Source organism: Pipra filicauda, unplaced genomic scaffold (assembly GCF_003945595.2).
Source record: "Pipra filicauda isolate LSUMZ 115617 unplaced genomic scaffold, ASM394559v2 scaffold31_size4109673_pilon, whole genome shotgun sequence".
Taxonomy (NCBI): Eukaryota; Metazoa; Chordata; class Aves; order Passeriformes; family Pipridae; genus Pipra; species Pipra filicauda.
Genome location: NW_024104443.1, coordinates 1,507,010 through 1,534,146, shown reverse-complemented (window position 1 = coordinate 1,534,146; position 27,137 = coordinate 1,507,010). Strand labels below are relative to the sequence as shown.

Below are 27,137 nucleotides of genomic sequence, written 5' to 3'. Positions count from 1 at the left end.
AGTTCTGATTGGCCAATGGTGATGTGGGGATGATGGAAGACTTCCTGAGGTGCAGGTTGACAGAGAACTCCTGTCTTCTTCAAGCTGACTTCCAGCCCAAAGAGCTCAGCAGCATCTGCAAAGCAGGATGTTAAACGCTGCAGAGCTGCTTCTGTGTGGGCAACAAGGGCGGCGTCATCAGCGTAGAGTAGCTCCTGGACAAGATGGTTTAAGGTCTTAGTGTGGGCCTTCAGTCACCTTAGGTTGAATAGGCTTCCATCAGAACAGTGGTCAGAAATGTAGTGGCACAGAAAGAAGCTAACTTAATGTGCTGCTAATGGATGAATGCATGAGTGATCCTTCTGTAAATATAATGTTGGAACTTTTTATACAACAATTTATATATGCATGCTACACTAAAGAATGACCCTTTGATGTCTTTTATGTATGTGAACCTCTACTATCCTTTTTGGCCAAGTTCGTCTGCCACTGGTGGGGTGAGGGGTAGAAAAGGCCTTGGCTCTGTGTAAGCCCTGCTCAGCAATAAAGAAAACATCCTGTGCTACCAACACTGTTTTCAGCACAAAACCAAAACACAGCCCTGTACTACCTACTGTGAAGAACATTAACCCTATTCCAGCCAAAACCAGCACAACTTTTCAAATTATTTGGTTAGGGTACACACTTTAAATTGTTTTATTTATTTTTGCTCTTTCAAATACATTTATTACTTCATATTTTTTTGAGAAACACTGACAGGTAAAATATACTTGGAAGCAAGTTTGGTTTTGCAATTACAACCTACCTGAAAGCTAAAGGCAAAAGAAATATATATTTGATCAATTTTACTTCAGTGGAAAAGGAATTAAAGGAAATAAATACCTTTCACTGTTTGGAAACCATCATTAAACACTGCTGAAGAAATAACTTACACCCCCTTGTTTTTTTTCACTTCATGAATGCAGGTTATAGTTTGTACCTTGCAATTGTCATATTTTTTTAGTTGATGATTTTATTTCATTTGCAAAAAAGGTAGACCTTGATACTTATTCTGCATTTGAACCCCACATTCTTCCTGTTAAAAACAATGTGGCTCCGTAGCTAAAGCTCTTCAAAAAACTTTACAAATCAAATGCCTATTTTCACACAAGTGGTCGTCTATAGAAGGAAATTATAAGAATCATTAGGCCAGGAAAGGGCAGACTAAAATGTCTTTGACCCCTATACTTCCAATTCTGGAAATACTAAAATTAGATTTGCAATTCCCAGTTCAAAGGTCAGCCAGGGACTATTGATACTGAGTTATGTTGGGCTGAGCAAGGTCTCTCAGTAGCAGCTCAAGATCAGTTATGGCTGTATTTTTTCCAGCCACAGGGGCCAGCAGAGTGCACAGCTGTGTAAAGGGATAGGTAAAACAAAGTTTATTAGCTCACCTGTCTTTCTTCATCCCTGGAAACACAGAAAATAAGAACTCAGCAATCATGCCTCCCCCCACCCAATATTCTCTTGGAAAAAGCAGATTGCCTGCAACCAAGGGAGTCTTGTGGGTAATACTTATGAAGATATGACCCTTCTCTCCTTCTACTCCAATTTGTATTACCTCAGGCATAATACATGATTGTGAGTCACCTCTACCCTTTCTTTCTGCCTGATACACTAATTTTGGGTTATGTTTCTGAATCAGCTTAAAGTTGAGGGAGCATTTTGACTCGTTCTACCATATGGCAGCAAAACACGTAAGCTGAGTCTTAATTCTCTACATGGCTTTTAGATTGCAGATGACTCACAACCCAACAGCCCAGAACAAAAGTATGGAACTTCCATGTTGCTGTCTGCACCTGACCATGTACAGCTCCTGTCTCTCAGCCTTCTGCACAATCTGCTATACAAATGGTTCTCATCTAAATAAAGCATTACCTGATGGACAGGATGCACTGCTTTATCCATAGCCTCCAGCCACCTATAACATGACAAAAAGTGAGAGTAGCTTAGATTGGTAGAGCAGAAAAACATGCTTCACTGCCTCTTTTAATTCTTGCTGACATATGCAGTATCTAAAGCATCTAAATTTTCAGGACACACAAGGCTTTAAGATAGAAAAGCAGTGGATTAAATCTAAATAAACATTGCTAACTCTAAAAGAAAAGTCTCAAAGCTTACTGTGTAAGAACACGTTATAATAAATAAAGGCAATATTGCAGACAAGAGAATCTACAGATTTTGAATATAGTTTAACATGTCAGGCTAAATGATCACTCTTCTTGTCTTTGTCGTAATGCAGATAAGGAATTCGTAGGAGACACAAAGAATCCTGGAATTGGAAACTACAGAATAAAGCAATAACTTTGTTGGCAAAGTTATTCTGTTGCACTATGTATGGTATAAAATTTGGAAATGGAAAATGATATTACAATGGTGGATTATGTTAAGCAGTGAGATGATATAAAAAATGGGTGGATGAATACCAATATCAATTTACTTCATAGTTTTATATTTTTGACAATTCACAATAAAACAAAGACTACAATAAGTTTAGATTTCAGTACTTTTGGAAAGGGAGGACTTTTGGGTGAATTTAGGCTCTTTGTTTTGTCAGCTGTTGTCTTTAGGAAATGCAAAAGAGTATTTTTAAAGTCTAACTCTGCATCAAACCCAAAGTCACTGTCCCAGAACCAATATGCTTTTGGGGTATGTTTGCATTTTAAAATATTAAAATGAAAATGTGACAGAATGACAGAAAAGAAAATGGAAGATGGGAGTGTATTTATTACTAGCACTGTCCTTGTTTGGCAGAAGAGAGATCATTTATATGAAATTACTAATAAGAAAGTTTACATCCACGGGAAGATTTACACTTCTGTTTGATATAACAGTGGGACAGAAGGCATGAGAACATGGATTAAATTTTTTTCTCATGCTAAATCAAGAATTCAGGGGGATAGGAAAACATGAATGTTAAAGATTTTATTAAAAACAATTAAAAAACCTGTGAAACTGAAAAATAATTTTTGAAGCTTCTACAACTGAAAATTAGAAATATTATCTTTCAATAAGTAGCTGATAGATTTTTAATTTTTTCCTCTACTGATCAAGGCAGCTATTGTGAACATCCTCCAAAAATTCAGACTCCACGCTGGATTAACAAAACTGACGCTGTTAAAATGAAAGATCACTTACCTCTTCATTTCTTGGTTGGAAGTTGCACAGAAGTAGAAAATCCTGTTTCCAGTTTGAGGTATACATTTAAAAACAAATGGTTTCCCCAGACTGGTGTCAACACCAATTTCTGCTCCTTCCAGCTTCGTTACTTCCAGGGGTCTGCACTTCCCTTCATCCTGCAATTAGAAAGAGTGCCCAAAGTTCAGAACTATTATGAAACTGATCCCTGGGAGATGGGGATAAACTCCAGGAATATTCAAAGTTATAAAGCTCTTACACTTTTGAACCATCATATGGTTTAATGATCAGCAGTCCCAGCAATTACAGTGCAATCACAGAAGACAAGCTAGTCTAACACCCTCTAAATTTGCATCTGTGATTTTGCTCTCTTAATTGTTTTTGGTTCAACAGAAGCCATATCTGTAGCAAAAACACCTTTTTAGGTATGTGTAGGCATGTAAATGTCCAGCTATTGAGGGTTCAGCCGAGTGGTGCAGGAATTTTCAAAGTGCACTGAAGAATTGAGAGTCACAGATCTCTTTACTAATCAGTGCTGTTTACAGTCTGCGTTTATGCTGAAAACCTCACCTTATATGTGTAGATACAGGCAACAAGGGCTTAAATTGGAGAATAGTGAGCATAATTTAAAAGGCCGAATTTGAGCTCCTTTGCAAAGTTGTGGTAAATATAGTTCTGTTCATAACCCTTCCCATACAATTCAAATAACTTTCAATGGAAAGCACTTCATAACCTTTTTGCTTGTTCCTGATTGCATTAATGCTCTTGAGACTGAAGGGCATTGCCAATGTCTTTCCCTGTGCGAGTCATAAAGAGCCATTAAGCTCCTTAATACACAAAGGTAGGTGAAACAGTTTATCCACCTTCTTATTTCCCAGCCCAGCTCCCCCCAAATACACATCTTAATTCAAAACAAAGGTGCACACATCCAGACAGTGAACTGTAGCTATGTTTTAACCAATATTGTTTGCTTTGAAGATCTGTGACTGGAACTCTAACAATTGCATCAAATTTGGTAGCAATAAAATGGGAAACATGAGTTAATGCTGAGACATAGGGAAAGCATTAGTGCTGTTTGCAAAATACACAGATGGTGGAGTCTCATAGAATAAAATTAGTTGATTATTGGACGTTAATTAAATTTTGTCAGTAGGAGATGGATTGTAAATACCCCATGTAATTTTCCCTTAGCCTAAAAATAAACGTACATAGCCTTCCATGAAAAAAATGCACCTGTGGGAATTAGATAGTTAAATACTTAATTGCATGCTCACTAGCACATGTAATTATCCCTTTGTCATACATGATTTTCCTGTAGTAACAAAATAACCCCTAATACTGACAAATGTATAAATAAACATTTATAAGTACATTTCCTACATTTTTATTCATTCTTCTCATTCCATTTTTTTTAATGCTAAAGTTTTTTAATGTAAAACTAAAGAAGATAAAGGCAGTCCTGAAAGTTGTCAGTGCTGTGTGACCTACTTTATTTATTATGCCTTCAGACACAAAACTACATTGTGAACAGCATAACCAAAATACATATTCAGGGTCCAAATCTCATTTGTACTGCAAAGCATAGCAAGTGCAAGACCCTGTCCATGGTCTGAATTCTCCTCACTGCCCTGACTTGAAGGCAAAGGTCACTAGAGATACTGATATCACAGACGACTATTATTATACCCTTATAAAGTTATTCTGTAAACTTTCTGTGCTGTCTAGAATGAATGCAGACAGAGGTTCTGTGGCATCAAGAATTATATACGTCCACTGTATTTCAAAAAAATACATCTAGGAAAGGAGTAAGATAGATTTGAGGCATTTAAAATGAGACCAAATGTTCCTCTTTGACTAATAGACAACCATCCTCCCCTAATTCTGATAATTCAGATCAGAGAATCATAGAATTGTTAAGGTTGGAAAAGACCCTCATGATTATCATGTCAAAATGTTCACCCAGCACTACCATGTTCTCTACTAAACTATGGCCCATGTGCCACATCTGTATGTTTGTAAGGGGTATTTCTTTTCACTTGTGTGGCTTTCATGAATAACACATTGAGATGATTCCTTTAGCAAATATATCTTTGCTACAAAAGGTGACTAAGATATATTTCTGGAAAAAATAATTATAAAAGTAATTTCTTACACTTGTGACTAAAGTGTAACCTGCTGATGATACTGCCTTTATGGAACCTGATATAACTATGTGATGTTACCTGAGCTGATGATATGTGTCATGCAGACTTCTACTACCTGGAACAGCTACTACTGTTCCATTCTGCGCTAAACTAAAAAAAAAATATTTTTTTTTTCCTTCAAGGTTGTGATCAGCTACTTTATGGATTCTTGGCAGTCTCCAGTATCAAACATGTAGAAATTTCTCCAGGTAGAAGGCAAAAAACAGGTGCTGTTTTGGTAAAGCTATTCTAAGAACAGTAGAAACATCTGAAGTAACCCTTCCCATGCTGCTAGTTTTCCTAAGATGACGTGAATTTTAGGACAAATGTTTCTGCAAAAATATTTTAAAATATTAAACAATGTATAATGATTAGAAACAGACAAAAGGGAGAAATAAAAATAGAAAATTAAGCATTTCCTTCCTTTATTGTATTAAATGCTCATTAAGGCAGCGCATGCAGCCCTACTTAATTTGATGTAAGTAATTCCAGAAACTGAATGCCATTCATAGGTCCAGAGTGATTCACGGTATTCAAAGGATTTTGTTTGAGCAGAGTTATATTTGCTATGGCAGTTAAGCTCCTTCATCTATTAGAAAGGAGAATCTGAAGAGATATATGAAAATTTCATGCTATTTGCACTGAAAGAAATAAAAAGTAACAACAGGAACAACTATGAAAAGAAATTAAAATTAAGCTACAAAAGAGTCTGCAAGTACTAGAAAAATGGAAAAAAAGTAACTTTACAGAAAAAAAGATAAAATCCTAGAAGAAATCTAAACATAATGTGAAAACTGAGTAGTGCTAGAAAGCAGGAATTGAAGTCTGGCTCGGTTGGGAGACTGGCAGTGGGCAGTGTAAGACAGTTGCCCCCAGGTCACTGGGTCAGATTGGTTTCAGGTCAGTAGTGGCATGACCGAATTTTTGACTGTCTTTCAAAACTGTCTTCCTGGCTGTGCCCCAGTGTTCTTAAAACAGGCATCTCTTACACAAGACAGGAAACTGAACTGTTTTTTTCCTTTTGCTTATTATTTCTCATTTGCCCAGCTCCATTGCAGCTGATGTAGCCACAACCCTCCATGGCACTCAGGCTTGCAGCATTTTCACCATCTTTTGGTTTTCCCTGACCAGCTTCTCCCTGAGGTCTGGTGCTGCTTGCTTAGCAATATCACTAAACTCTTCCCCTCCCTATGTCTTTTTTTAATAACTGTACTTTGTGATAGGCTCATTGTTTGGTTAATTAGGAAATTATAGCTAGAGCCTGTTTGCATTTATTCCTTCTTTAAGCTGGGCACATTGGTGCAAAGAAGAGACTAAGGCTTTTTATGTCTTTTTCCCTTACATCTATTTCCTTTTCCCTTGAAGAAAGGGCTTGCATATGTCAGCAAATATGGAGCTCTAGACTCTAGAACTGTTCACATGGGATTTTTTGCCAGTAGAGAGAGAAATTTATTTAGTTGTTCATTTTGTTTTGTTTTAAACAATTTGCATCTAAACTACAGAGAGTAGAAACTTACTGAAGGCAAAACAAGAGGGGAAAAAGATGTAAAAGCTCTTCTGATTTGAAAAACATAATCATCCTACACCCAATAGTATTGGCAATCAGGTGAAGTACAACCAAATGGTCTTGTGGCATATTTAATCTTCACACTCTAGTTCTTTTGTTGAGGTTGAATAATTTGCTACAGTTAATTTCACAAAAGATAATAAACAGTTTGCAGGACCAAGGCTCACAGGAAGAATTATTGATTAGGTTAAGGTTTTGAACAACTTGAATCAGATCAAATAATGTATCAGAGTATGACTCTCTAGGTTGGGGTATGCAATCTGTTAGTAGGCCAAAATTAACATGCATATCATATCAGCCAGTGTTATTTCTCATTTATCAATAGAAATAACATAGTGAATGTATTGGAGACAGTGGATTCAGAAAGTTCTTAAATATATATTGAAAAATATATTCTGGAGCCATGGGAGTCATGGAAAATGTAGAGAAGAAATCAGATTGTACACATGCTCTAAATAATGTGGCAGCTCCCAGACTATATTAAAGCTCTAAGCAAGAATGAAGAACAAATAGAAATGGTATATTTATGAGCAATGCTCAGATGTAAATCTATTTATAACTAAGCCTTTTATACAAAGTGATTAGGCTTAGCAAGAAAGCTTGTTCAAGAAAACAAAGGACTGAATGTTTGTCATAGATTGAAATGTTGTGCAGGGTCTGCATGTGGCAGAGGATTTCTTTCTTGGTGTAATAATTGGACTCTATATATATATGACAGAAATGAAAGTAATTTAAAAGCATTTTTTCTCTCTCTCTTCTGTTCCACTGGGAACGGTCTTAAGGGTGCACACAGTCAACCAGAAGCACATACTGTAGTGTCTGCGTCATAAAATTTTTGTAAATACACTCGCTGCAGTATGCCCTACTCTCATGTCCAGAGAAGACAATTGTAGAAATAAAAGGAAATATTTCATTCTGCATTTAAATTTATCTCTGCATTAGGGAAAACTTTCACTTCTTCTGAGAGGCCTGATGAAAAGTGATCTGTTTTGATGTGAGTAAAAAGAAATGGAAAACTAGTATCCAGCTGTTTACATGAGATGTGTAAATGATGATGATCATAGAATCATAGAATCAACGGGGTTGGAAAAGACCTCCAAGATCATCAAGTCCAACCCTTGATCCAACACTGACGTGGTTACTAGACCATGGCACTAAGTGCCACATCCAGTTTCATCTTAAAAACCTCCAGGGACGGAGAATCCATGACCTCCTGGGCAGCCCATTCCACTGTCTGATTACTTTGTCTGTAAAAAATTTTCCCCTAATATCCAGCCTAAACCTCATCTTATTTGAAATATAAAGAACAAGTAAATTGTAATGTAGTTTCCAGGTGTTCTGAATATGATTCCTAATAGAAACATATCCTACTAGAGGCATCTAAGGAACACCAATTTCACAGGGACAGTACTAATTAAAGAAAGTTCAATGAGGAAAGCATTCTGCTGCTGAGACAAAGTGAAGGTTATGGGTTTCTTTGAATGCAAATAACACTGTATAATTAGCATCTGTGCTAATACTTAATTGCCAGTGTGTTGGTTATGTTAAAGCAACAGAGAAGGCAGAATTATGCTGAACTGCTGAAATGGACTGGGTTCATAATAGAAACAATAATATGACCTAACATCTGATCATTTAGGTGATCATCAGCTAACAGCTGTTTACCAGTTTGGGGTCTAACTGCTTTTGGTTGTTAAGAAATGCATATTTTTGTTCTCACTGCCCTTTCAGCTTTGAGATACTTTGTCTTAGTCACTCACACGATGCCCAAGGGCTTCCTAGAGGCATTAAACTTATGAGTCTAAGAAATGCAAATCAAAATTCTTTTTAAAACTGACATCATTATATAAAATCACAATGAAGACCGTCCTTCACTGCTGCCACAGTGAGAGTGCTTCTCAGGAGTATGTGTCGCAGTTTTCTTACAACATGAACTATCATGAAGGCTATTTCTCTGAGACTTGGAGCTACATGTGAAAGTGCATTCGCTCTGTATTCATACTTCAGTCTCTCACTAAAGCTGAATCTCTAAAGCATGCTCTTTTCTACCGTCCAGACAACAGTTTTCAACTTAACTGTTCCTTCCTACTTAACTGCTCCTACTTCCTTCCTATTACATCTTCTTTTGACTTTCCTGTTTGAAGTCCATACAAAATGCTGTCAGCAAACTCATACTCTTTAGACATTTATTCTTAATTACTATTGTTCCACATCATTCTTAGCTCATGGAATTGGAGAGTGAAATGAACTAAATGACAAATGTAATATAAGGACCTGATAGAGCTGGTTCAACTAGAATTCATCAGCCTCTGACTTCTGGAAAGGAAGTCTCCAAGGGAGATACACTGACAACAGTTTCCTGCTTTGAGACAGATAGGCCTCTTTGGAGTTTCTCCTAGATCATAACCATAATGATACTTATTTCTTCATTTCCTTTTCAGGTGCTAGATTGATTATCTGTCCCGCTATCCTCTCTATCAGGGTCCTCTTATGTCAAAGAGACTGGAAATCTTTCCTAGACACACAGCAAGACAAGAATGAGAGGGCATTGATACAAAAATGATATTTCATTAATTCTTTTAATTTTATCAACTCCACCTTTTTTGTCCCTTTTTTTGACCTACAAAATCACTTTTTATACGTATTTTTTATATATATCCAGTCTTACATAGTAAGAAAGCAATGATTAATTGAAACTAGGATATTTTGGTTTTCGCTGGTACTTTTAGCATTTTTGTAAATTCTGCTATTTAATTAGTTGAACTCCTTACATGATGGATATTTGTAATGAGGAATTTTGGGAAACGTTTTTGACTATAATGCTGTTTTCTTTATCCTTGTGTTTTCCTACTGAGCCTAGAACAATATTAGCTCTCTAGCAGGTATGTCCTCACGACAGAGGAGTGCATGCTCCACTGTCTTTAAACCCGTCAATGGCCCATTTATTCCCAAGCCCCAGAAATTATATTCCTTCTCATTAATGAATCTTCAAGACCATCATTTTTTATCCTGAAGACTGAAGCATATTTTAGGATTTTCAAGTTAGCTGTCATGTTCTAAAAGAGACTTGCTGCTGACAGCTCAGAGAATTAACATACTGAAATGATGCTCTGTTGCTGTGGGCAAATTGCTTTTGCTATATTACTGGTCTCATGTAAAAGGTTTCTCTGTCCTATACTGAAGACTTCCCACAGGCATTTTCTGGTGACTTTGCAGCCCCTTTACTGTGCTGAGCAGTGAATGGTACTTTAAGAGGAACAGATGATGATATCTGCAAAGAAAGGCCATGCCGATGTGCTTTCAGCTTTCCCTGAAAAAATGTGTTAAGCTGAAGCACAAGAAGCTTGATTGTCTTAGGGTAAGATTTAAGTGTACATTCCTTGTCTGTTTCCTCATAATTTCCAGATATCTTTCCTTTAGAAGAAAAGCTGTGTCTGTTGACAAAGAAGGAAATAATATGTTTGAGAAGATCCAATGATCTGGACAATAGATCAGAACTGTAGAGTAGATACTGGAACTTCACAGTTGCTAAGTGTAGGCAAAAATAACAGGAAGCATTATATCTCTGCTGATCTCAGGAATTTACAGAAAACAAAGTTCTAACCCAATGTGTCAAATATCTCTGCTCTGAGGTGGAAACATAGCCACATCTACTGAGGTGAAAAAGATTACTTATATGGATTGTGGAGTCAAGGACAGTGGAAGCATCTGCTTGAGTGAAAACAAAATGACCACACATGAAATGACTGAATGTCTTGCAACAGCTATCACTTCACCCGTGTGTGACTGGCTAGAGATGATTCTGAAACTGCAGCAAATACATGGGTGAGTCAAATGTAAAAAGCTCTAGAAACATTAATATCCTTTTTAATGTAGGTGGGAAAAGCAAAATTCAGGGTTGATAATTTATAGTTACGAATAGCAATGATGAGGAAATCTAACTCTCTGTGTTTGTTGATATGGACTAGAGCAGAGATGAAACATCCTCTCCTTTCTTAACTACAAAACATTATACATAACATTTCAGGCATATATAAAAGGCCTAGTTGTCTTCTTACACAAGTGGAAATCTTTGACCAGTGACCTTGTTGGCATCACTGGAAATACACTAATAGAAGTTATTTTTCTTGTACTGATAGGCACCTTATCCTGAACTTTTTTTGTCTCCCTGAATTTCTCTTGACTTCAATTAACTGTTTCAAAGAATATTTTAGATTAGATAAGTGGACAAATCTTTTCTCCTGAGTGAGTCAAGGCCTGTAACACAACGTTTCCAAATTAATCATGCAGTTAAATCAGCATGCTACATAAAGGCTGTGTTAAACTACAAACATTATTTGTAATTCCCTTAGAAGAAGAAGTGGGATGAGAAGTCTTCTTTTCATACCCTGATAGAAATCATACCAAAAGAAAAAAGTGTCAAAGAGTCCAGTTGAGCTTCCTCTTACTTCATTTGGGCATTGGATCTCACAATAGTAAATAACTGTATTTGTATTTAAGTATCTTTCTGTCTCTCTTACTAAAGGATTCTACAGAGTACCCCGTAAGCACATGAGGCAGGGAAGAAAGTCCTTGTGTTTTTTGTTGTTAAAATAGTAACACAATATTTCAGTGTATTATTTGGAGACCAGGAACAGAGAGAGAGCAGCTGGCAAAAAAATGGTATGAAATAATTTAAAAAGTGGTTGAATGGCACTAGGCTTGGATAATGCAAGAAAACAAGCAGTAGTTAGTTATTACTATGAAATATTTATGCAGTGCTTTAAATTTATTTACTCTTTTAAGAAAAAGCAAACGCATGCTTTCAGTGGCTAAAGAGCCATCTTATCAAAACATAAAGTTAGCATGATTTAAATATTTATTTTCTCAATGTAGTAAATAAGCTAGTTGAGGAACAAATTAATTAAAAGAACACCACTAGTGAAAATAAATAAATAAAAATTTAATTAAATATTAGTGAATGTAAGATTATGGGGTACCTTCTAATTCTCAATTCAATTTATCTAACACTCTGTCTTCAAATAGACTTAATTGAAGAGTGTTTAAAAGGCGTAACTAGATATTTTTTTTACATTTCAGGAGTCTGATGATGGACCTGACTAGGATAAAATCAAATCTTCTCTCCAAAAGAATGTTCCTACATGTTTATATGCTGAGTTGATCAAAGGTATTGTGACCATGTTAGCAAAGATAAAGACTACTTACAGGCCAAGGACTTGGTGTTATGCTCATGTGTTATGCTCATATTCTCATGTAGTTTGTGATTATGGACATGGCTTTATTTTACTAGTATGTTTTCAAACTGTATGTTGGAGACAAAACCATTTCTATCCAGCTATTTCCACTGATGCTACTTCCATTATAGCTAGGAGATTCCCTGAAAGCTACATGTGCTTCATCCAGTAATAAATCCCTCACAGGCAATTTTTCTCAGCTTCACTAATTCTTCTTGAAATCAGGTTAAAATGAATGCTAGGTGGATGACCTTGAATCTTTTTTGCAAGCTGTAAAATGTTTTACCACAAAAAGCTCTGAACAGATGACAGTCTTTGAAATCAATCTGTTTGATTTTACAGGAGTAACTTTCTTGGTGAATAACTTCATCATGAAAACACACAGGGGAAGGGATTAATTTGTAACTACATGCAGCACCTGTTGAGCCATCTCACAGATTACAGTAAAATGCTACTGTAGGGCAGGCAAATTCACTGTGAGCCCAGTGCCTACATCCCCCACTCCTGGAGCTAACTGTGTCAAGAGAAAGCTCTATTTTTTTTTTTTTTTTAGTGAAATGTCTTTATTTATTCATTTATTTAGAGGCAAATAACTTTATAGAATACTCAAATATCTGTAGGTGAAACAACCAAGAAGTCACTGATTTAGGGCCATAAAGACTCATTATACAACTAGAGGGTTGTAAATTATGCTGTGTTGAAATGGAGCCTCAGGATAAAGCCAAGTGAAATATTTCCCTTCATGAAGCACCTGTCGTATTCATTTTTTGGATGTCTTATTGTTAGATTAAGTTAAAGTCTTACATAGAATTATTAAGCACTATACAGGTCCCCGCTCCCATGACAGAATGAAATACTGAGCATTGCTTCTCTGAAGAAGCTAAGCCTTCCCAGCGTGCAGGTCCATAACTTATTCATTGACACAAAGAAATCACATAGTCACACCTGTTTAAGAAAATACATACAACGCCAGATGGAACATAGAGCCCTTACACATCTGAAGCTACTTCATCTCATCCCAAGCCCTCTACAGGCTTTTTGAAGATCAGAACAAAGAGATTAAATGCAGAATCCATAAAAGCCATACAGTGCCTATGTCTGTGACTAGGCTTAGGAAAGCAGAACTACCCAACAAGCCTCCTTTATACACCTCATACAAAACCCTGTAGCGATGACATTATCTTTTAAATAGCACAAGTCAAGATGGTGCTTGAGTACAAAGCTGCTGCACTTCATAGTTCAAGACACAGCCTGATTCCTCACTAGCCACTCTCCTTACCTTCTTGTGTTTGTAATAGTGCAGGTAGCCATTGTGTTTCAGCACAAACCACCTCTTTCTCCAGCCCTTCAGAATTGCTGACTGTGTTCGTTTATGCAGATATCCTCGGCAGGTAGGTCTGGGGGTGTTGGGGTAACGGCTGATGTCTGATCCCACAATCATAGTCAGGATATCAGGACCTAAAATATTACATGAAGAGTGCAAAAACATAGGCCAAAACCAGTCTGTCAATATCTTTTAACATCCATGTAGTATATGGAGCAGGAAGGCAGTATTCTACCCCATGCCCTTGTCCTCCCAGTGTAGCTTCTGGAAGCAGCAAAGAGCAGAGAAGCCTAGAAAATAAATCAAATCAAGCAATATTTGGCCTTCTTTTAACATGAATTCAGGAATGAAACTAATTTTGTGTTGAGGGTTACTAATGGAGCCAGCTATCTGAAGACTCCTCTTAAAAAAAATTTTGTGACCTCCCTTTGCAAGCAGCATTTTGGGTGCTTGTGTATTTTATCAGTTAAGAGAAGGGATTGAATCTCATTGCTCCAATGGGTGCACATAAATTGAGGTTTATGCAAAAATTGCTGAGAATGCTCTTAGGGGCACCTTCAGGCTCCGCCATCTTACATATGCTCTTTAGAATTCTTTATTTTCCGTGCCTTGGAGTTTTCTAACCTTCCTGTGCCCCTCATCGAGGGGGCTGGCAGTTGGAGGCTAATCTGTCCTAAAGCTTCTACTTACCAATTGCAAAAGGTAAACATACAGAAGATATGATAGGTTGCAAGATTTTCCAAAACTATGTTACCATCAGTGAGATACAAAATCATAATATTTGGTGAAGCTATCAATAGATCTATGATTTTGACCTGAAGGCCTGAGATTCTGACTATATCGACACTACTTCAGAGCAGGTAGCAATGCCTGAAGGAGAATTGAGAAATGTGACTATGACATATTTTTATCAGCAAAGTGTTCGCTGGATCTCTTTTTTCGGGTCATGTGACTTTGGGAATGCTGTCTGTGTGCCAAGATTTAGTCCAGAGGGTGTTCTCTGAGGAGTTAAAGTACCAAGTAATCAGAGATTTATCTGCTAAAAGACTCAACATACTCTTAAATATAGTAGTGTGAATGACACCTCTATAATTAAAGAATATGGAACGTGTCAAGTTAAATTTGTCACTGTCTTGTAAAAGCACTGTATTGAATTTCCTGTGAGCCTTTGTCAAAACCTTATCTGGGACAAATAAGGGAATGGCAGATTAACTTTCAGCATGCAAACATGGGTATCTTTGGGTTTTAATCATCACAATTCTAGGAAGAATATACTTGATTAATATTGCTGACTGTTTCTGTGCCGGTGTAAAAGGATGCGTCGTGAAATGACCTCTCTGCTCTCCTGACTAGACTTCAGGTCTTGGCGACACAGAAATAACTACTGGGTGCACTGAAGGAAGATATGAAGTCTCTCCCTGAGGAAGTATAAGGCATAAATAAGGTATTTGTGTCTCTGCAGTCACATGTGCTCTTTGGGAAATAATTTTACATGTCTAGAAGACAAGATCTAGATAAAAAGGTGATTTAGGCAATACTACTGTATTAAATATGAATGCATTATACTGGTAATTAATATTTCTGTTGCATACATCACCCAGATTTTCTGGTTGTATTTGGAGCATTGAACAGGAAACCCGACCCATTCATGTAATTTATTGTGATCTCAAAATTACCTTTCCTTGCCAGATTGGCAGCTTCTGAATGTGGCATGCTGGTGACATCAGTTCCATTGACTGCTATTAGAATATCCCCAACCTGAAGCCCAGCTTCTTCAGCTGCACTATCTGGAATTAAAGAAAAAACCAAAAAACCCTATCAAAAACTCCATTTTATTTAGAGTTAGGATATCAAGCATGGCTGTACAGAGAAGCTTTTCTAGCAAAACGTGTATCTGTTCAACCAGATTATGCTTTAGGGTCTTCATGATTTCAACTTCAAGGTCAAACAAGTTTTACTGAGTAACGTTAGTCATCTGTAAATGAATATTCAGGATTTGGATTGTGGGGCAACACTAGATAATCACTGGCAGTTGAGAAATTTAATTAAAAATTCCATTAGGATTTAAAGATGCAAATAATAATTTCAGTGTCTGAGGGTTTTGGCCTAAAGTGCAAACTAAGATCTGGTGCAATGTTCAATAAAACCAGTAGAAAAAAAAAAAATCTATTATTCTGATGAGCTTTGGATGTAACTCCAAAAGAATACTTTCTGTGCTGATGTTTGTCTTTGCTGGTTAACTGAATTTGGCCAGAGAATTTTGAGGGGTTTTGTCTTTAGGAGGAAATAATATAGTAAGTTAAAAAAGTGTCAGTGAAGGAGGGACTGAATCAGATCATTAATGCATGACCTTTCATTTATTTGCTAACCATTGCAAATCACATGCACTCCAAAACAGTGCTCAGACACATGCCAGTCAGGAATGGAAGCAAATTAGGGAAGTGATAAATATGCTCCATTCACCAACACATAGTTACTTAAATCTCAGTTACAAATTTATCAGACACAGTTTTTGTTTTCTAATTTACAATGAAGCATTCCTAATGTACTGTGGCAAAATGTTTCTGGAAAATATTATTCCACGTTCTCACTATTTAATGTATTATTTTAGAGATTTTGTACCCTATGATGCAGTAAATGGGATGCTTCAGTGTATTTCTGAGGATGCTTAGACATTGTAGGGAAGAGATTAGTAAAAGCTTAATAATAAACAGGCGCAATAAAGCCATGGTCCACACTCAAAGGTATTACAAATCATTTGCAAATTCTCAAATGTCAGCACATTTTGGTTTGTGCTGGCTTTGAGGATCCCATACCAGATTTTATGATCATAAGGGGTCTTTAAAATATTATTAAAATAATTATTATAGAATCATAGGATGGTTTGGGCTGGAATGGCCCATAAAGGTCATCTGGTTACATCCCCCTACCACGGGCAGAGGAACATTTTGCTAGGCCAGGTGGCTCAAAGCCCCAACTAGCTTGGCCTTGAACCTGTGCAGGGATGGGGAATCCACAGCTGCTCTAGGCAACCTGTTCCTGTGCCTCACCATCCTCACAGTAAAGAATTTCTTTCTAATATCTATTCTGTTTAAATGAAATGAGTCATATGTTGAGAAAACACAATTTTTCTAGATGTTTGCCTGAAAAAAACCCCAACCTTTTTTTTTTTCCCCACAGGTTTAAAGCAACTACACTTGAAAACAACATATAAAAAATAATGTGAGTAGCTAGACTTAATTTTCATTAGTAGATTAGCAGGGATAAATTGCTAAGTTTCAAGGCTATTGTTGTATTCATTACCTGTGATTGTATTTGGGTAAGGAACTAATGAGTTCACAGGCCTCTGAATTCACAGGCTTTCCTGATATTGTCAGGAAGATGGACAATGTAATACATAAGGTTGGTAATAGTGATAAATCTATTCTTAGATGCCTTGCTGGAAGGCAAGCATTCTTCCTGTGGGATGACATTTAGCACTATATCTGCTTTCTGTAATAAGAATCTATCACAGTCTCCTGTACCTTCTGCTCCTTTTCTAATTCTACCATACTCATCCTGAGATGCAGAGAGCAAAAACTACTCTAGATATGGGTGAACCAAGCTTTTAGATGATAGCAGTAAAATGACTCTGACTGCTTGTGTCTCATTCTCACTGCTGTTACTGATACAGTAAGCTTTTAGCCAGATTTCTAAGCTGACAGTATACACAGAGCCAATGATTTCAGAGACCTTTCAGTGATGACTCCCATGGTCTAATTCCTGAGTGAAACTGGCAACACCGTTATGAAGACATGCCATCATTGCTCTCTAGAGGCATCATCTTATACTTCTTGTACTTTTTCTACACTCTTTGTTGACACTTTTTTGTTTACTCAGTTAGGTTTTGGAGTTTCTTTTGGGGTTTCTCACAATCATCATACTACCCTGAAGAAGTTAACAGCACACCTGTTATGGCTTACAGACGGCTCAATGGAAACCCATCCAAGCAGAAGTGTCCCCAGTCAGTAAGACTTTTGAAAATGTTAGAAGGATCTCTGCATGCCCTATTTAATTCTTAAAATCATGTTGTCATTCATGGATGTCAGTCCACAACAGTTTTAGACTCTACATCTGGATGGAGGCTGAATACAGGCACTTGCACAACGTATCAATTGACATGGAAGGAGACAGAGCAGTGGAGTCTGTTTTATCCCCAGGGATACTAGGGTTCTGAAGAAGTTTCTCCTGAGCAGTTCAAGGGTATGCTATTAAACACCTTGCACCCACTAATTATGGAAATTATTAATGTACATCTATATTAGATATTAATACAAAACAGATGCTCTATACTATGTAGATCATATTATATCATGTAGATATATGATTATATCAGTATATATAATATACTAAATATTATGTATTTTTTTTAATACTTTGTCATAGGAGAAATAAACTGGTACAAACACAAGACAAATTAACCAATACAAACGCAACTTACTTGTGTCAACTTCAGTCACAAGGATAGGCTTTGAGAACTGGATCCTGAAACCCCAAGGATAATTACCAGTTCCTTTAGCAATCTTCACTGTTCTTTCTCGAACTGCAAAATTGGAAAAAAGAGATATCCTTTTTCTCTACAAGCTGAATTTAACAAGCAGCAGGCTGTTCTCAAAACTTTTTGTAGGCACTGGCAGTTACTGTTTCTACAAATTGTTGGGGTGCTTTCAGTACCTAGCTGTTTAGTGCTGGTCCTCGGACAGTGCCACCCCTCACACTGTGACTGATCAAATATTCTGAATGATTTATGAATTCCAACAAAGAACAATCTCCTGGAAAGCTACAGGAGTGTTCAGTTTGTCTTAGATCTTTGAGCTGTGTTACTTTTCAGTAACTTAACATCTGAAAAGTCAAGGAAAAGCTCTGATCTCCCTTAAAGAGTTGTTCACAATATCTTTTTGCACAACAGGGTCTAAGCTACAAATAGAATAACCTTCATAGCAAATGATTCTTTCCTTTCTGGATTTACTGTGCTTAAAATTTTGATGTGGAAGAGATTTTATGGTCATTATAATAATTTATGACCATCAGTATCTCTCTATGATTTTGCCAGGCTTGAAGAAGTTATGAAATTACCCTGTCTTTACCATTATCTCTTGAGGCTTAATTATGACCTTTTACCAGTTTCAATTTTGTCAAGTAATTATGACATTTTGCAAGATGTTAGGTAAATGAGAACTACTTATTTACTTCAATAATCTTTTAGAGTTTTGCATTCATCTTTTTCCTGTCTTCAGCATAAGCATCCAGTATCTTCTGCCGCATGTTGATCTCCAGAAAACCTCAGAGTGCAGAAAATAAATAAATTTCTATGACATTTATTATCTGTTGCTCTAGCCAACTTACTTGCTACTGGTCTAGGTCTTTTGCTGAGACATCTAGGACTGTTATCTGGAGAGACATCATCTCCTCTGAAAACCCAGGAAGCAGAATGAAAGTTTTCTGTATAAAAACCTCTGTCTTCATTTTCAGCATATAGTCCCAAATCTACTGATCGAGCATCCTCTGAATTTACTGCCATGATGATAAAACAAGTAAAAGTTACGTCAGTAGAGAAAATGCATAAAGAGTAACAGACAGTTATTCTTACCCAGTCAGCATGGAAGAAGTGCCACAAGATTTTAATGAACTGTTTGTAATGTCTGTACGGAGTTCCTCAATTTTTTTTAGTGTTAAAGGGACAGTGTGCGAAGATTTCCAAATATAAGACCACAATACTGGATGTTATTGCATATTGAACTTGAATAAGAAGTCTTAATGCAAATGGTCAAAACAGGAGCTACACCTCTTTAAGAGAAGTCTGGCTTTAGCTGATTCTTAAGCTTTCCTATGTGGCCCATTTGATCAGGAAACCAAACAAGTCTAGAAATTTAGTATAAGTTCAGTGCATATGGGAAGACAAAAGACAAGTAGAAAAGTATCTGACATGACTTGGGTAGTGATGACCATATTTTCTGTTTTCTTAATCTTAGCTCTTCCAGATGTGTAGTTTTGTTAAAAGTGGGGTGAGGAAATAATAGTTGTTGGTGTTTTTTTTTTCTTTTAACATAGAACTTTTGGCTTGTCCTAGGCTGTTGGATATTTCACAGCATTTCACAGAATATTCTAAGTTGGAAGGGACTCACAAGGATCGTCAAATCCAACTCTTAAGGGAATGGCTAATACAGGGATCGACCCCACAACCTTGGAGTTATTAGCACCATGCTCTAAACAACTGAACTGATCTCAGGGCGTGATGCTACATGTGTTATCCCAAGGATTTTCACGTTCATATTTTATATTAATTTACATTCAAAATGTCTTGCACTGAGTCCCCATGGAGATGGAGCTCTAGTTCTCTGCTGAGAGTAAAACCAGAAATGTTCAGGCTCAAAAGGCAAGAGGATGGCAGGCAGCTGTCTGTGTGAGAGGTTATAAACAGCAGTTTGACTATGAAGGAAAAGGCTGTGCATGACAACATCCCAAGCAGATCAGAAGCTGGAACTTCAAAGTTAAAACTGGATGTTGAAAGTCACGTAAAAATATACATCATCAGACACTATGCTAACAGATAGATTGAAAATATAAATTGTCTGAGAGGAAAAAAACCGTCATGTTCCTTTCAGTACTAAATGCCTGGTAAATTGCAGCTAGATTTAATGTAGCTGGAGATAGGATTTACTTGCTTTGTTTACCTTTATTAGAAGTCACAATTATGTAGAATGATTTCCAGTTTCAAACCAGAAAAGATAAAAATTAACCTCTATTTTGTTTTGTTTGGGAAGTTTCTTCGTGAATATATCTAAGCGGCCTTGTAACAGACAGTTTGCTCAACTGTATCTATGTAGACAAATACTTCACACCCACTGTTTTTTCCCTAATTATGCATGAGATGGCATGATTAACTGTATAAAAAGCTTCTAGCAAATAAAAAAAACCAAAAACCAAATAAATAAACATTACTATGCTGATATGTTTGAAGCACATTTTAGCTTGCTAGCCTGAATGCATAAATTAATAAAACCTAGACTAGCACCAAGTAATTCAGTATAGCACACTATTTTGCCAGCTTAATCTGATTTTTTTAATTGTAGTAAAGCTTAAAATGTGACAAATATGCAAAACTACAGAAACACATACTGCCACACTGGCAGCACGGAGTTATGCCAAGACATTTCTTCTCTCCTCTCCTTGAGTTTTCAGAACAGATATCAATCTGAGTGTCACAAACAAGAACAATTCAATTCTTCCCAGCTGCTGGAAGCAAGCATGAAAGAACCTGCTGCTTCTAAATATCAGTCAGGGTTGTCTGAACTCTGCAAACACGAGGGAACAGCCTAACTACCAAAGCAAAAGGAACAGAAGTGTCAGGCCTGTAGCATACCACCCAAAATGATTACATATAAGAATTTGTGGAAGAATTGTCTGTTCTGGAGATCATTTTGGGTTCACACCATGTGCTACCGAAAGCTTTATCTCAAGGAAAGCAATTCTAGCTCTTGCAACTTGTTCTTTTCTATATATATATACTTTTTCTATAAAACCAATACGTGCTTGAGCTAGTAAAATCTATGGTTCAGCTTTATATTCAAGAGACATTAATGTTGAAATCAATGAACAGTTTATCTTGGTATGAGTATCTCATGATAGGTTTCTTGAGCTCAGGTGGTTTGACATAGAAACTTTCTAAACTCATTACCATGGTTTTTAATCTCTTTTAGGGGCAAAGAATGAAAACTGCTACCAGTAAAGAGCTTTTTTTTATTTCCATGTGAAATGTCAGTCATTTCTGCTACTTCGTTAACAGGCACTAAAAACTTAGGGATTGGCTCAGTTACCCGAACACAGGTACCACATTAGATGCCTTAGGGTATCTTGCTTGCCATCCAAGTCTGTGGTGAGGTGACAGATTTCTTAATGAGACAGTTATGGGTCTAACTGTTTCAGTCAGTAGAGGCACACTGAAGGACAACATAGGCAACAAGCCCAAGACAAAAGCTGAAGCAGGTGGTTTCCTTAGGGAGGAGAGCACACTCCCACCTCAGCATTGCTTTGACATAAGTAGGCATAAGGATTATGATTTTTGCTATAACCTCAAACCTGCTGCCACCTGTGTGTGCCTAGAGTTTGTCTTAATTGTATATGAACATGTATGGTTTAATCAACTTTTTTTCAGTTATATTGTTTGCTTATCCAAGGAGAAAGGATACTAACTACCTATAAGGAATAGTTCAATTTAATAAAATATGCTTGGTCAAGATTATGACTAAGATAGACACTCAGGTTGTGAACTGAAGATCAATTTCCTCAGCTGAAAACCCAGTCAGAGTGCCAATCACACAAAGGGGAAAGATCACAATTGTACGACTGGAGTACTCACTTGATCCCTCAGTGATTGTGCTGTTTATGGAGCTTCCTCCAGTTGAACTGCACTTTTTGCTGTCTTTGAACTGTTTCCGTCTTCTGGCCCACTGGTCTATTGCATCCTCCTGGGAACTGTCACTTGCTCTGGTGTCCTTCTTCAAAGGTAGCTTTCTGGTTTTATTCATTTCTGATTTTAAGTCTAAATTATAACCAGATATAGTTTGTGAGAAATGTGTGAGACAACTTCTACAAGTAATTATAGTGTTTAATATTTCCACATTCTAAATCCAAGAGTAATCTAACCAAACATACAAATGAAAATATCAAAAAATACTGAAAATATTCATAAAGTATATATTTTAGACTAACTGAGACCTTCATGCAGAGAAAAGTAAAGTCATCTGTAGTTAAATACCTACACAGCCATTTGTGTGTCACCATTTTAACGCAAAAATGTGTAAACTGCCCATGGATTTTATTTAAAGTGCTCATGCATTTTTAAATGGTCAGTATGTAGAGAGATATACATATACTCCTATTTGAACACTAATAATCTTGAAAGACAAACATGAAGATAAGAGGAGGATATACCTTTCTATTTTAGGTTTCTTTCTAGGTAAAACAGAATAAATTTATTTTTGTATTACTATTTCACCTAAAAAAGTATTTGGAAAACAGACTTTGTGTTATATTCTCTTCTGAAAATGCAACTGTAGTCACGGGCAAGGGCAGACAGGGAGAAAGCAAGCCCAGCCTTAACAGGCTCCCTGAAGGATTGTGTCCATGCTCTCATGTCTCTATAGCCTCTGTCTGGCTTCACTAGATCTCCCTCAGAGGTCCAAGAACAGAACCAGGGCATTCCAGGGCACTATTTCCAGACCATTGCTGAAAGTCAGGAAGCCTATCTCTTGTAGTGCCCTTTGCAGGAGGGGCATGTTATCCCCTCCGATAACAGTGAAGTCCTCACAACACCAGCAGACTTCTAGATTGCCAGGGCTCCTCTCCTCCGTTCTGTTTACCACAGTTGCATCTGTTTTTCTCCTCTGTTCTAGGTATCACTCTTTGATGAAAAACACCACATTTCCTTTCCTGTGTCACTAGATTACTAAGCTCAGGAAGTCCCACATTGCCCTTTGTTCCCCTTGTCTTGACAAAGTAGGCTGGTAATCCTAAACTACAAGTGGATTTGGATTTTGATTCCTATTAAAGAGTTTTAAAACTTTAAATGCTTATACTGCCTACAGGATGTACACGTTTATTTATTTGACGTAAGACCTCCACAGCATTGCTAGGAATAACACAGAAGGAAAATTAAAATACAACCCTAGACCAAAAGAGGGCCAAAGTTACAGACCAGGTACAAGTAGATAATTCTTAGTAAGGGTCAAAAGTGGAAGAGGAGAGAATAAAATAAAAATGCAAGAAATAGCTACACCTCACTTCTGTGCTATGTGTTCAACTGTTTAGGTCTAATGTATAATGTCAAGGTTTTTGACATGTATATTTCCTTTGGTATCTTCATTCTGTACTTTGTTCTATAGAGATTTCCATTTAATAAATGATTTATTTTATATATTGATACTGAGATATTGATCTATATAGCAATATGTACCTACATACCATATCTATATAGTTTATATAGACTTCAGATATTTTTTAAATTTCCATTATCAATGCCAAACAAGACAACCATGGAGGTCATACCAGTATTTTTTGCAGATATTGTGAACTAAAAAGATTTTTAAAAAGTTTCTGATGCTTTTAACTAAGGTTCTTTAAGACATTTTCCCATAATGAGAAAATACATATTTTTCAACAGTATAAACCTCTTAACCTCCAAATCTGCTGGAAACATTCTCTTCTGGACAGGACAACTAGAGGTATATTTGCATATAACCTGATTAATATTAAAGGTTAAAACTAAAGTGGTTGGAGTGATATTTCAAAAAGAGATACACATATATTTGTTGTACATATTCATAATGTAAAAAGCCCCTAATGTAGTGTGCAAGGTCCCTGTATGGCTTAACAGTTTTATGATACAAAACACTAACTTTAAATGACCAGTTATGGGTATGGGTAGATGGGTTATAGAAGGGAAGACAAGAAATTTTGTAAAATATTAGCTATTGAAAATAAGTCTTTTTTGTAGGCAGATTTTTTAAGTATATAAAGAGAGGAGAAAAGAAGGTTAAAGGATCCCCTCTGGTCATTTCAAAGCATTTAAAGGTTCATCCAGAGTGAAGAATGAGATGTACTTAGAACTCAATATTTGTTTAGATCACATGTATTGAAAAACCAGATTTATGTGATTTTAAACACTGACTAGAGCTTTGCGTTCATGCCACATGGCAACTGCTTTTACTATTCCTGTAGTGGTGTTTGCTTCTCTCAATACATGTATAGGATGAGTGGAATGTTTGATGTAGGAAACCTGCTCCTTGATCAAAGCTGCATTAAACTTTTAATTTTTTTTTTTTTTATTTAGGGTACTTGGCTCTACAAGATGGCTTCTAGGATCCTTAACACATTAACTGCATATTACAACCACATGGCCAAGCATATCATATCATAATGATATCATTGTAAACTTCAAATAGACACATATTTTCCAAAAAACCACAGATGTCACAAAAGCTCTTAGGCAAAAGGTATGTAAATGATATTAACTTCAAAAGTCTCGTAATACCTACCTTTCTGACTAATCTGTTTTACTGATGATAGGGTGATATCTGCACTGTCATAATAATTTTCTTTAATTTCAAAACCTTTCTCAATTTCTTCAGAGTTGGATTTGGGTAAGTGAGGTTGTTGATGTGCTCCAGGCTCTCTCCTTAAGGTATCATCAGTTGACTGTTTACTGCAAAAGTTCTCTGACCTTTCCTTAACATTTGAATGTTCTGTGATATTCTCTTTCTTTTCTGTACATGCAGAAGATGTAGATAATACAGAAGCGTCTGCTGAATCATGGCAATCAGATTCAACAAGGATATACCCACATAGGTCTTGTATCTCAGAAAAGTTTTCTGATTCTTTATTTATGTCTTGCTCCTTGGGATCTAACCACAAGGATGACAGCAAAGATTTTTCTGGTGTACTGCAGAATAAGTTAGACTCTTTTCTTACTGCAGAGCCAAAACATTCGGATGTCAATGTAGTATCATCTTGGATCAATCTTCCATCTAGTTTTCCCTTTATCACTGCAGAGTCAGTTGGTACTGATCCTCTCCGTTTATTTGTTACCTCAGACTCTGCAGAGGGTGGGTGAACATTTAGCTCTAAGGCTGAAAGTTGTTTTGGGATGTTTTCTGTAGATGCATAATTAGCACTCTCCTTGTCATTAATGAATTCACCTGCAGGGCTTCTAGAATGTGGAGTGACCTGTACCAGCTGAGCTTTGTTTTGCCATTCCACATGCTTTTCTATATAGTTGTACTCTGGTGTCCCTTTATCTAAAGCTTCTTCAGTGGACTCAGAGTCTTCCTTCCACATGGCCAGATTTCTCAGAGGCTCTTCACACCCATTTTCCTTTTTGTCATTTATAGTACCACTGGAATGAAGACTCTCCAATAATGTTTCTTCTGTTTCTTCACCTTGCCCTGCACAGTCTGCATAGTCATTCAGCAAATAAGTGCCATCTAAACTTTCTTCAGGCTCAGATGGATAAATGGTAACATTATGATCAAATGATGTGAAAGCATACTGATATGAAGACTTAAGACTTCTCAAATTTTTCAGTGGAGAAGTCAAGTCAGGGCACTTGCAAAGCTCTGTTAGTGAGGAGGTCAAGTCAGGACATTTAGAAAGTTCTGTATATTTTGTATGAATATGTGAGTTCCTGTTATAGACATCCCCTGCTTTGGTCTCCTTATGCAATACTTTTAAGGATGGCAATGAATAAAAGCCAGAATCCCTTCTAGGGTAAATTGGTGATGGTACGTTGAGAGTAGTATCTGGGAAAGACTTACTTCTTGCTGTTTTTTGTCCTGTGTCTCTTCGTTTGTCACAGTTATTTCTTCCTTGACCTAATACATTGTTCTTACTGATGCACTCCTTCCCATTGTTTGGGTTATGCAAAACATTAATAGCTACAAGACAATTTGTATTATTTATTTTTGACAAAATTATTTTGTCTTTTGAAAAATCTTCCTTTTCATTGGTGTGGTCTTCATAGTCCTCTTTGTTAAGTTTATAGAAAAAATTTTCTTTCCCCCAAATACTCAAGGCTGTAGAGAGGCTGTCAGAGTCCTTTCTGCTATTAACAGGGTACAAAGACACCCCCTCTGCAATTGTATCCAGATGCATTTTGTCACAGTCAGCAAATTCTTTAGGTGGAGGGAGAAGTGTACATCCATCTGGAAATGTATAATCTACTTTTTCATGAAAGCTAAAAGATGACTCACAATCTGTATTACATGGTGCCTCTGTTACAGAATAATCTGTTTCACTCCAATACGTATCTTCACGTTCCTTGTTGAATGCTTTGCTCTGTGCCTGCTCACCAGCTTTGATGTTAACCTTCAGATTTTTCTTTCCACTGGTATATTGCACTTGAATTTCTTTTGCTTCAATGTTCATTTCCAAGGAGGCACTTCCGTTGATGGCAGTTTGAATTCTATGTTTAGAGGATCCCCTGTATTTCCCATTGTCTTCTGCTGAATGGTAAGTTGAAGGACACTGGTACTTTGAACATTTTGAACCTTGACTTTTCTGGTATTGTCTTTCATGACAACGTTTTTTGTTCTTAGAACTTTTCTTTTTTTCAGCCACAATGTTTGTTCCAGAATCAGGTAAAGAAACATTCTTAATTTCTACTTTCAAATTAAAAGAACCATATTTTACTTCTGCAGAAATTTTTCCAGTGGTCAAGGTAATGGACTCTGAAGAGTCTGGCTTGCCCCACAGTGTAATTTTTCCTTTGGATGAGCCCTCTGATTCACCAAAAGTTACCGTAGCTAGGATTTCATCTTGCTGAGGAGAAAACATTTTAGGAGGGCAGTTCTTTTTCTTCTTTCCTTCTTTTTCACTGTCTGATATGTTATCAAGATCTCTATCTTCAGAAGCTTCTGAGCTACTCTGATTCTTGTTTTCATGATCTTTGCCATCTTCACCAGTACTCTTTATATCCGGTGGCTCTGCAAAGTGAGCAAGAGCCTCATCTGCTTTATTTTCAAGGCTTCCTACACTTTGCTGGCATTTACAAATGGATGATAACTGTTCATCTAATTTAAAGCAAAAGAAAAGAAAAAACAATTTTTCCATGATTTGGTCAGCAGTATCATAAATGTGTG

General features: G+C 36.7%; 1 protein-coding gene across 1 annotated transcript in view; it reads right to left on the bottom strand.

The window, feature by feature from the left end:
• The window catches only part of LOC113993598, a 32,852-nt gene extending 6,020 nt beyond the window's left edge, over positions 1–26,832 (bottom strand). Inside the window, exons 1-9 of the mRNA XM_039383677.1 lie at positions 26,067–26,832; positions 24,540–25,934; positions 21,863–22,045; positions 18,850–19,017; positions 17,945–18,046; positions 15,141–15,251; positions 13,420–13,598; positions 3,157–3,314; positions 1,897–1,939 (exon numbers count right to left, since the gene is read on the bottom strand). Of these exons, the coding sequence (XP_039239611.1) occupies positions 1,897–1,939; positions 3,157–3,314; positions 13,420–13,598; positions 15,141–15,251; positions 17,945–18,046; positions 18,850–19,017; positions 21,863–22,045; positions 24,540–25,934; positions 26,067–26,832 (3,105 nt within the window). The remainder of the gene's footprint in view (positions 1–1,896; positions 1,940–3,156; positions 3,315–13,419; positions 13,599–15,140; positions 15,252–17,944; positions 18,047–18,849; positions 19,018–21,862; positions 22,046–24,539; positions 25,935–26,066) is intronic.
• Between the last annotated feature and the right edge of the window lie 305 nt (positions 26,833–27,137).